Below are 11,841 nucleotides of genomic sequence, written 5' to 3' on the forward strand. Positions count from 1 at the left end.
GCTACTTTCAGCAGCTTCTGCTGCCTTCAGCATGTCAGCAGATGCTGTTCACATCCCTTGTCACTTTGTGTAAGTCCCCAGCCTGAGCTGTTCATTTCTTTGACAGACAAAGCCACGGGCAAGCCAGGCACAAGGCAAGGCTCTGGGGAGCTCTATCGACACCAGGAAGGAGGAAGAAAAGCTCCAGGGAGCTCCAGGAGGGAGAAAAGCTCAGACACAGGACAGTGCCTGAAATTGAGAAAGCACAGCCTGTGCCTGGAGGTCAGGGAACAGCCCCTGGTGACAGCAGGAATGAGCTGCAGCTGCACACCAGGGGAAAGCATCAGGAAAACAGCAAAATCAAATGCTGAAGCAGGGAGGAGGTGGCACAGAATCCTCATGGGGAGTACTGAACATGTGCTCACCTGACCTGCATTTTGTACCTGCTAATAAGGCCAAGGGAAAGGATTAGGCTTCATCCTTGCTCCCAGACAGTGAGCACCCGAGGTGACCACACTACTTCAGTCCCAGTGCTATTTACAGAGAGGCTGCAGGTGTGTGTGTGCACTGCACACGGCAAGCAGCTCAATGACCAGCTCCTGCCTGGTCTGGGCGCTGCTGAGCATACATGATGATGGAGAGATCATGGGAAGCTCGAGTTAATAACTCTTTAGCATTCAAACATATCTTCTCAGCCCAAGTCAGGCATCAGTTTTTTGATGGCCCTGTCAAAATGTATTGCGGCAAGCAGGTCTGGTTTGGAGGGTGTGGGAAGTACCAGCACCAAAGGCATTCAATGCCTCCAGCCTTCTTTCCTTACATTTAGTAACATGGAAATACAAAAATCAAAGACTAAAATGCTCCCTTTTTCATTACTGAATTTAAGAAAGCGTTTCTTGGTACCAGCCCCAGTTACATCGGAGCACACAAACCCCGCCATGCTCTTCCTAGCACTGAGCAGTATGGTCCCTAACCAGCCCCTCCTGGCTGCACAGGGCTGAGCTCCAGGTGCACACACCAGGCACGGGCAGAGAGCAGGCATAGAACAGCACTGAACCTGTGTCACAGAGGTTCTTTTGCATGCATGCAGCACAGTCATAGCTCCATCCAACAGCTTCTTCTCCTTGTGCTCTGGCTGCAGGAGTTGGTTCACATTGCAGCCAACTGGTCATCAGCCACAAAGCCCATCCTCATGTTTGCTAAGAAGGGTAAGGAGAGGGTAGCACAGGGAGTACCTCACCACCCTCCTCATCCTCACCCCCACACAGACTCTAATGGAGCCTTGCCTCCACTCTCCCACCCCACCACGAGCACATGTAGTCCCCTGCACACAGGGCCACCAGAAACACAAAGCACAGCAGGGCCCCATGCTGAGCACCTAGCAGAAGGAGCTTCCTCTTCTTCCTCCTCTTCTGCTGCTTGGATAGTTGCGCTGCAGGGCTAGGGTTCCTGGAGCACACAGCCCCCCTCCCAGAGGCCTTCTCCCAGCCGAGTGCAGACGGTGCAGCCACGCTGTGGCCATGTGGAGCCTTTCCTGTCCTCGCTGACCGGGCTGTGCTAAGGCTCTCTGAAGAGGCAGCATGCAGTGATTCATTGCCCAGCAGCAAGGCTGCACCCGGCCTGGGGCCTGCTGGCTGCACGCTGCAAGTCAGAACCCCACAGGCCGCCCCAGGCCCCGTACTGCATGCCACACCACAGTCCTCATGTTTCACGTGGCCCTGGCAGGCCGCAGGCAGCACAGCACGGCCCAGCAGCTCCAACGGCCCTTCCTCAAGGTCGGTGGGAAGGACGGCGGCAAGCAGCAGGGCAGCACCGCCAGCTCCAGAGCAGCTGTTACTGCAGGCTGCGGCCACTGCAACTTCGCCCTCGGCCTTGGGCAGGGCCTGGGCACATTCGATGTGTTCCTGCAGGCCTCCTCCTGCCGCTGCACTGGGGATGACATCGGGGAACGGCACGGAGCCCCACAAAGCTCCCTGTGCATCCACAGAGTTGGCTCCGCTCACTGGGGCCTCCAGCAAGAGGGGTGAGCGCTCGTCAGGCAGATTGCAGCCACGCGCTGGCAAGAGCAGGTCGGTGATGCGCCTGCAGCAGTTCACCACCATGCTGTTTCCCATGATTCTGGCAGCCCAGCTCACACAGCACCAGTCACAACAGCGAGCTCTGTCTGCAAGTCTTGTCTGCACGCATGTATTGAAGTTCCCACCAGGCGCACGGCAGAGCTCACCTCCCCAGTCCGGATCTGTCCCACACGGTCACTCTGACTCCTAAGAAAATCCTCACAGGTTCCCAGGGCAGGGGGCCCAGCACCAGCCCACTCGCATGGCCTCCTTGCCGCCCCGCTCTACACCTGCAGCGACCTTCACCCAGCACACGAGGCCCTGGTCCCACACGAGGCACAGAGCAGCTCCCGCAGCTCGGAGGGCCGTGGCTCTGCTCACACAAGATGGATGTACGTGTGCACGTCTCCCCAAGAAGAACTTCGGATGTGCTCCAAGAGCAGATGCCCGCCGATCACCCTGCGCCGTGAGCTCGATATAAATAGACGAGAGCTGTATCAAGCACTGTACTGGTGCAGCATGGGACGGGTGCTCCGGCTGTGCCAAACTTGTTGGCAGGGAGACGCATTGAGTTACAGGATGGCTGCAGGGTGCCTCGGCTGGGGCCAGCCGCCCATACTGAGCAGGCAGCACAAAGGGCCTGGGCAGCGGCAGCCAAGTTTTCCCAGACGCATTTTCTGTCCCCTCACACTGCTCCGCCATATCAAACCAGCCACAAAAACACACTGACGGCCTCCTCCAGCCACTCCTCTCTGCTGTTTCTGTAAATCCCAGCAACCAATGCTGGGATTACAGAGCTTGAGCCCTGTGTAAGCAATGAGTGCTGGGGCAACCTGTGCACACATGGCCCCTCTGGAGGGACACCACACATTCCCCTGTTGAGCAGCACAGCTCCGTCCTCAGCAACGATCATGTTCCCAAAGCCAGAACTGAACCAGATGTGCAGAGCTCATGTAAGCCCTGGCCCAGGGCCTGACAGCTGGGAGGAGACCCCCAGCAGAGAGCCCCGGGAAGGCTGAGGCTGCCTGCAGTGCCTCGTGCTCCAGCACCAACGGCTGGCTGAGAGCAGAGCGGGGGCTCTCACATTAAATCCCTGGCTGGCCTCTCTTCCTCTGTTTTAAGAACAGAAAAAGGAAACGGGAAAAATCTTTCCCACTCAAATCCTTTCAAGCCCTCAGAGTTACCCTCCCAGCCAACAGGGAAGCCTCAGCTACGGCCGATGTCCTCCTCTCAGAAGAGTTGCTCTCCTCAAACAATTCCACAGCATGAGAGAAGCTAACCTTGAAATCGTGGCAACATGAAGTCTCTGACCTCAGGAGCTAACATCAGGTCTCAGGTTACATCTGCATCTGCAACCGAAAGTACTCCTGATATTTTTGAAAGAGTTTAGTGCACAGACAGTGCCAGCTCTCTCCTGGCCAGGGACACTCAGGGTGCCCGCAGGTCTGAGTTGCCACAGGCAGAAGCTCAGTGCAGCGTTACATTTTAAAGCAGATCACCTGAACTACAATTCGTTGCAATTAATAAAATCACTAACTTTAATGACAATGCATCATTACATTTCAGCAGAGCTTACTTCGCCCCATAATAGCCACGTAACCCCAGTATGATGAGCAGCTTTCACACCCATCAGCTGAAGACGCGCTGGTTCCAAGGAGGAGGCCACATCCAACGAGTGGCTGATGCTGTGCAATAGCTCGCATGCAACGATCCACAGAGATAAAAGACATTAAGGTAAAGCAATACGACTCCATCCTGTATTAGTGATGCAATGGGATTTAATGATGTAGAAATAAGACTGCCAGTGTTCCTTGTGCTCAGAAGGCACACTGCAGAACAACTAAGCCACCCATATTCAAATAGGATTATGTGCACCCCTCCCACTCCCGCCCTCCTGCACCGTGCAGAACTGACCCAACCACAGGCTGACACTGCAGGAGCACCGTGCAGGGCTGTGCAGCAATGGCCGCACAGGGGCTTCCTTTGTGGGCCCCATCCAGGAGGGGCCAAAGCTCCTCGTGGGCAAGAGGTCTGCTCCAGGAGCACCAGGAGGCTTTGCTGCAACTGAAACAAGGGTGAGAGCACTGCAGCACATGAGATGGCTTTAGCACGAGAAGGCTCCTGCTGGTCTAGCAAATGCAAATTTAGTTTTAACCTAATAACAAATTAATCAAAATAAATAGCTTACTGAATCCAAATAAATTGACTAAATGAATAGCCTCTAGGATCACAGATAGCCCCAGTGGAAATGTTTTGGTAGCAGAGCACACAGCACAGCCTCCCTCACCCCCTAGAGGAAACCACAGCTTCCCAGAGACCTGCAGTGCTTCCTCAGCACAACAAGCACTCCTTTCAGTAAGAGCCCACAGTGAAGCGTTAGAGCAGCTCTCTGGCTGTCATTAAACTTCAATCGGCTTTAACCCACCTGCGGGAAGAGCTCTAAGTGCTGCCGTTAGATCTCAGCAGCCCCACACCACATTTGCCCGACATAGGGAGCATAGCAAGGCCACAGAGCTTGTCCTGAGAGCCCATGGAGAGCAAGTGGGGCAACCACTCAGCATGAGCATCCAAACAAAAATCTGGCCACACAGACCTACAGAATCTAAGCCACGCTTCAGGCTGACTCCAAGGTCTGTGGCATTTTGTGTTTCTACCAACAACGTTTGCCTCACAGCCCCAGGGCATTCACAGCTCTCACAGCTACAGCACTTCAAGCCACCAAATACAGCATGCTTTGCACCCTGTACTGCCCCACTGGTTCTCCAGAAACAAACTGAAGCCCATTCATAAGCTTTTTGTCTGGCCAAAACTTCGGAAACATTGTTCTGAAAGCAGTGAGGTGATTGCTTCAGATCACTGCAGCAATTCAACCAACATGAGCTGGGAGCAAAGACTAGACTGGAGACAAAGGGCAAAGATCAACACCAAGAGAAACAGCAAGGTTACAGCTGAAGCAAAAGAGAAATACAAAGTAAAAAACAGTGCTGTTTTTAAAACATGCCCTTACTTTAATGTTACTTAGACACAAGGAACAGCGTCTGAACTTTGCTGGCCTTTTCCCTCAGACTGCTCTGGTGTTCATTCCTGCAGTGTGGATCCATTTTCCCACTCAAGATGACGGTTCATCATCTCTAAAAGTGCATTTAAGCTGATATGTCACAAAAACACCAGGTAACCTCTCGTTCTGGAGCCAGTAATATTAAAACAAACAAACAAAAAGCAGATGTGCCTCCAAAGCACCACTGCCTGCCCAAAAGCCATTGCCACCCAACAGCCACGCAGCGTCAGCGCTGTGTGCAAACACTGCCCCGTGGACTGGTTTTACTCTTCAAATGCAAATAATGAAATGCATGAACTTCAGACCTTTAAAGCTTTTAGAAATAACAACTTTCTAGTACAACCAATGCAGCATGATGCAGAAAAGCAAGCGGGACGCTGCCAAGTTCAGTCATTTACAGACTGCTAAGTCAAACAGTTCTCTGCAACACAAAGTTGTTTTTACTGTGCAGAAGGCAGCCATGTGCCTGCAACTCTCTGTGTGCATATTCCTGACCTACTTCCACTTTCCAGCTGGGAAACCCCAGAGCAATGCTGCTGGGGGATAGCTGAGAGCTTCTGGCTCTCAGAGGGAGCTCAGGGCCACCCCCCAGCAGAGCTGCACCAAATACTACCCCTTGCTCAGGTCCCATCCCTATCACACAGGTGCTGCTGTTATCACAGCCCTTTCCTCTGCCTCACAGCATGATGGTCCAGTTCTCCCCCTGAAGTGTTACAACTGCACATTAGAAAAGCCAGCCGTCAGCAATTCTGCCCCTTCCAAACCACAAGCAAACCTCCAAGGTCAGGCGACAGACAGGGAAGGCAGATCCCTGATTAGGAATCTGCGTTCTGACTTTGCTGCTAACAGACAACAGCACTGCCTGCACAGCAGTTCTCCATTACTACCTTCATTCTCTGCTCTTTTAACAGAGAAGGAAAATGAATACATAAGTGGACTGGAAGAAAAAGGACAGGGACTTTTTTCCTTTTAAAAAGCCAATCTCCAGGCAAGGCACTGACAAAGACTCTATGCCAGGTAGACACTGCTGACCTGCACATGAGACAAGACTGTTCTGAAGCACCGACAGCTGCAGTAACAAAAATAGTCCAAAAGTGCTGCACACAATTGCTGTCTTTTGATCTTGCGCTAGTTAACAAGAGAGGTAATTTAACCCATAACTGCTCCTGCTGAAAATCACTGCAGGTACCCAAAGTGTTTGTGTATTTCTGCTCCCAGGAGGATGAAGCGGCCCAGCATGTTTGTCTGTTTGGAGGCGGAGGGGGCAGTCACAACTCTCTTGACACTTTAGAGGCAAAAGAAAACAGCCCCCCGGACTTGATACTTAGCACAACAGAAGAGCATACCCTGTTAGCCAGGAGCCCATACCCAGCACAGCCCCAGCAGCTGCCCCTCTGTGCGGTGCAGCTGCCAGGACCCTGATGGGCAGTGCTGGGCACGTGGGGATGGAGCATAGCCCTGCGCTGCCCAGAGCCCTCTGGCTGACACAGGGGAAAGCTTTACCTCTCCCAGGGTCCAGCTTATGCTGAGCAGGGATCAGACCTCGTAACTTTTTAACAGGAGCTGCGCTTGGCATCCATTTGAATAAACGGCGCATGGGGGTTGAGGGAGGCTCTCCCCCATACACTTGAATTCCTGCCAGCCTCAAACACCAGTGAACTTTGCTTTGAGTGACAAACTTCAAAAAGTCACCTCATCACCATACAAACAGGGAAGGGAGGCAGCGGCAGTCCCTCGCTCAGCCAATGTGACCTATGAGGAACAGCCACGCAGTGCCATGCTTTTACCTTTCTTCTTGTGAGTTACAGAGCAGAGCAGCAGGCCAAGCTGCAGAGCAGTGCTTCATAGAATCACAGAATCGTAGGGGTTGGAAGGGACCCGCAGAGCTCGAGTCCAACCCCCCTGCCAAAGCAGGTTCCCTACACCACGTCGCACAGCTCAGCATCAAGGCAGGTTTTGAATATCTCCAGAGAAGGAGATTCCACAACCCCCCTGAGCAGCCTGTTCCAGTGCTCCGTCACCCCCACTGTAAAGCAGTTCTTGTGCACATTCATGCAGAACTCCCTATGCTCCAGTTTCTGGCCATTTCCCCTAGTCCTGTCTCCAGGACACTCACCTCCTGTAGAAACAGCACTCTGTGCCAAGGATGACATGGAATGCTGGGCAGGGCTGGTGCCCAAACCCTGAAGCAGATGAAGAGTGTCCAGGTCAGGGTGCAGAGCTGCCCCCTCATTTATTTGCTGTAGGGGCTTTAATGAGTCAAAGCATGCGGCATTCAGCCAAGATCTCTCATGAGCTATCTGCTCTTCCCAGGAAATCCCACATATCTGCTTTTGAGCATTCTACGAAGTGACACATTCTTGCAGTTCACATTTTCAGGGCAGTTCAGCTGCCTCTCACCTATTACAAAGACACCACCATACTGCGACACCAGCCCCAGCAGAACTCAGTTTAGAAGAGCACACGAGGCGAGCTGCATCTTTGTGGCCCAAGATAACTCCTTTACGAGATTATCTCTTACAGGCACAAATGCATCCCTGTGGTCACCACCACCCAGTGACCTCACGGCAGACCGCAGGGCCCAGACAGACCCTAGCCAGGCAAGGCAGCAGTTCGGGACGCAGACCGTGCCGCAGCCACACGAGGCTCCACACAGTGCACAGCTCCGGCGCTACGGGATGGGCACCAGGCTTCGTGCGCAGGGTCCCGGCCCGCAGCTGACCTCGGGCACGGCCGGGGCTGCGTGGGGTCGGCCCGGAGCGCGCGGCTCCCAGCGCGGCACGGCGCGGTCTCCCCAGCACTCCGGTCCAGGCCCACTCCGAGATTCCCTGCCCGGGGATAGCCGGGAAGGCCCCGCTACCCCCCCCCCGGCCCGGACGGCATCGGGAACCCCGCGCTGCTGCCGGCAGACTGAGTCCGGGGAACGAGGGCCCCTCCCGGCCGCCTCCCACCCCCCTCGGGCGCGCCGCGCCGCGTCCGTTGAAGGTGACCTTCACGGGGCCGGGGCTCCCCGTGCCGCCGCGCCTGGACGGAACGCGTCCGGCCGCCCCCCGCCGCTCCCGGCCTCCGTCTCCCGCTCGGAGCGGGGCCCAACCGCACCCCCCAACTCCGCCGCTCCCTCCAGCCCCGAGCGCACCCCCCCGCGGCGCCGTACGAGGAGGCCCCACCGCCCCAGGCCGCCTCTGCAGCGTCCCCCCGGACTGCCCGGGTCGCACCGTCACGGCCGGGTCGGGGGCGGAGCGCAGCGGAGGGAGCGGACACCGCGCGCGACGACCCCGGGGCCTCCGCGCCCGCACCGACGCGGACCGGGCCGCGGCTCCTTCTCCGCCGGCCCCGCGCCTCGAGGCGGCGGCACCCCGCGGCGATCCGTCCTGCAGCACGGGCTCCGTCCCGGCCACCCCCCACTGGCCCCTCCGCAGCCGCCCCCCCCTCCTTTACCGGGCCGCTGCTCGGCCTCCGCCGCCCTCCTGCCGCGCGGTCCCGGTTCCTGCTGCTCTCCGCCCTGCGCGGAGGCCGGCACGGCGGCCGGCGGCATCTCGTCCGCTTTGCTGACCATGGGCGCCCCGCGCCGTGCCCGCCGTGTCCCGTCCCGCCGCGCCGCGAAGGACAGCGCCGCTCCGGCCCACGTGGTGCGGCGACCCCGCTACGGCGCGCGGCCCGGGACCAACCTCCGCGCCGCCCGCAACGCCTTAAAGGGGCCGCGCCGCGCGCGAGGCCGGGGGCGGGATGGGCTGCGGTGGGGCGGCCTCGTCGGAGCGCGGCGCGGGACGGTGCGGCCGGACGGGCCGGGGTGGGGGCGCGGCTCCTCTCTGCCCTGCGCTGCTGCGGCTCAGGCCCGGCGCACGGGCACGGAGCGGCCGGAGCGGGCCTCGCCGCGGGCCGGGCTGCAGGCCGCTGCCGACCTTCCCGACGCCGACAAGGTCGCGGCCGGCTCCGCGCGGGGCTCGGGGGCTGCGGTGCCGCCGGAGCGCTGCGCGTAGGCCGGGTGAGGGACGTGCGGGACCGGGGCGCGGGCGGCCGCCTTCCTCGGATTGAAAAACAAGCGGCCAAAAGCCAGTTCCGTTCGGTTGGTGTCCTTTGGACGCCGCGCTACGAGTTGGGCCGGGAGCAGCGGCACCAGGGTGGGACGGAGCTGTGGGGCTTCCGGGAGCACAGAGCTCGGCCGGCCCGCAGCTGCGTCCCTGGGACGGGCGTGGAAATGGGGACGAGGACCGGGACGGGCGTTTGCCCGAGCACGCTCGGCTTGAAGCCGTGTTAGAGCTGGAGGCCGGGGCTGTGCCAGTGGGACGGGGGCTGCTGCCGGTGGGCACCAGAGGTAGGAAAGGGAAACTCCGAAGGGATTGCAGTTTTTTCATTAGTAGATAAGTGTATCGCGTTGTCTTCTCATGTACAGCTTACAGCGCCGTTCTCTGCTCTCTGGGTATGCAGAGAATACATTTTGAAAAGCACTTGGTTTTCAAAGTCAACATGAACGTAGTGCAGGTGAATAACAGTGCCATGTAGCAAACTGCACACTCACATAAAGCAGCGCAGTGTCAGAACTCTGGTACCCGGCCCACTGCCATGGCAATTCCAGCAGGAGGCACGTGGTGCCTCTGTCCCTCTCGGCTCTGTTCGTACAGCTGAGAATGCCCCACTCTGACCCAGCTTCAGCTGCTTGGTCCAGGGCAGCTGTGTGCCAGGCCCGGCCTGAGGCAGTGCAGAGCCAGTGGGGACAGCAGGCTCCAAGCAATCCCAGCACGTGGCCCTGCACCCATCGGGGAGATGTGGTTCAGCATCTGCCTGCAGGCCCCAGGAAGAAGGTCTGGGTTTACAGACACAGGAAGATGTGGGAGTTCTCAGAGGTTGGCATCTCATTACTGGTGTGACTGCATGATGGGAAAGTGGATCTTTGGAAGGACAGCCTGCAGAAAGCCTTGAGTTCTGCCTTAGGCCAACGAGCAACAGCAGCAGGCCCAGGTGCAGGCAGCTCCTCCTCAGTGTGCAGGGGAGTGGCAGATCGGGTGCAACCAGGGAGCGCTCTGCCAGGAGGGTAGTAGCACATCAGATGGGCACTGGGCCTGTGTGGTCTTGTGGGGAATGGGGCAGGGCTCTGCCGGGCTGTGCTGTGCAGGACAGCACTGGCACTTCTGGTGGGTGGTATGGAGCTGAGGAGTTGCTGAGTGCTGCAACAGCCACACCACCAAAGCAGGAAGGATATAGCCAGGAGCGCTTAGGTAGCCCCAGCAAGCACAAAAAATAAGGCTGAAAAGCCTAAAAAATAAATGGTGTCAAGAAGGAGAGCTCCCCAAGCAGCCTGCCTAGTGCACTGTGCAAACTGTGGGCTGCCTCTGCCATGGGCCTCTGTTGTGAGGTTGTGCAACACAGTGTGTACCCTCCTTGGAGAGCACCGAGAGCTGCTGCAGGGAAGGATGATCAGTGCCCCAGTGCTCCAAGTTCTCCGGGCTGTGCACAGTGCAGAACAGCAGTAGTGGGTGCAAGAGCAGTGCTTGGCTGTTGGTCTGCATGCAGGAGTTGCCAGCACGCTGTGTTTTATATAGATCAGGTTATCACAGAATCACAGAATCACAGAATTATAGGGGTTGGAAGGGACCTCTAGAGATCATCGAGTCCAACCCCCCTGCCAAAGCAGGCTCCCTACACCACGTCGCACAGGTAGGCGTCCAGGCGGGTCTTGAATATCTCCAGAGAAGGAGACTCCACCACCTCCCTGGGCAGCCTGTTCCAGTGCTCCGTCACCCTCACTGTAAAGAAGTTCTTGCGCACATTCGTGCGGAACTTCCTATGCTGGAGTTTCAGCCCGTTGCCCCTAGTCCTGTCCCCACGCACTACTGAAAAGAGACCAGCCTCGCCACTATAGCTCCCACACCTCAGGTATTTATAAACCTGGATCAAGTCCCCTCTCAGCCTTCTTTTCTCAAGGCTAAACAGACCCAGTTCCCTAAGTCTCTCCTCGTAGGGGAGATGGTCCAGGCCCTTCACCATCTTTGTGGCCCTCCGCTGGACTCTTTCCAAGAGATCCCTGTCTTTTTTGTACTGGGGAGCCCAGAACTGGACACAGTATTCCAGATGAGGCCTCACCAGGGCAGAGAAGAGGGGGAGGATCACCTCCCTCGACCTGCTGGCCATGCTCTTTTTAATGCACCCCAGTATGCCATTGGCCTTTTTGGCTACAAGGGCACACTGCTGGCTCATGGCCAACCTGTCGTCCACCAGGACGCCCAGGTCCCTCTCAGCAGAGCTCCTCTCCAGCAGGTCTTCCCCCAACCTGTACTGGTGTATGCAATTATTTCTACCGAGATGCAAGACTCTACACTTGCTTATGTTAAACCTCATCCGGTTTCTTACTGCCCAGCTCTCCAGCCTGTCCAGGTCTCTCTGAATGGCCGCACAGCCTTCAGGCGTGTCAGCCAATCCTCCCAGCTTCGTGTCATCAGCAAACTTGCTGAGGGTGGCCACTATCCCCTCATCAAGGTCGTTGATGAAGATGTTGAACAAGACTGGACCCAGCACAGACCCCTGGGGGACACCACTAGTCACAGGCCTCCAGCCAGACACCGCACCGCCAACGACAACCCTCTGCACTCTGCCAGTCAGCCAATTCTCGATCCACTTCACCGTCCACTCATCTATCCCATACTTCCTCAGCTTTGTTATAAGGATGTCATGGGGGACCGTATCAAAAGCCTTACTGAAATCAAGGTAGACTACATCTACCGCTCTCCCCCTGTCCACCCAGCTAGTGAC

At 57.1% G+C, this 11,841-nt stretch overlaps 1 protein-coding gene across 2 annotated transcripts in view; it reads right to left on the minus strand.

Annotated features, from left to right (window-relative positions):
* CLUH (clustered mitochondria homolog) overlaps positions 1-8,735 on the minus strand; it is a 31,582-nt gene extending 22,847 nt beyond the window's left edge. Inside the window, exon 1 of one of the 2 annotated variants that reach the window (XM_072353465.1) lies at positions 8,533-8,735. In XM_072353465.1, coding sequence (XP_072209566.1) covers positions 8,533-8,650 — 118 coding nt within the window. In that variant the 5' untranslated portion in view covers positions 8,651-8,735. Of the gene's footprint in view, positions 1-1,357; positions 2,230-8,532 lie in introns of those variants that run through there. The other variant, XM_072353464.1, reaches the window with a different exon arrangement.
* Positions 8,736-11,841: the final 3,106 nt, after the last annotated feature.

The sequence above is a fragment of the Excalfactoria chinensis genome, chromosome 19, assembly GCF_039878825.1.
Source record: "Excalfactoria chinensis isolate bCotChi1 chromosome 19, bCotChi1.hap2, whole genome shotgun sequence".
NCBI lineage: Eukaryota > Metazoa > Chordata > Aves > Galliformes > Phasianidae > Excalfactoria > Excalfactoria chinensis.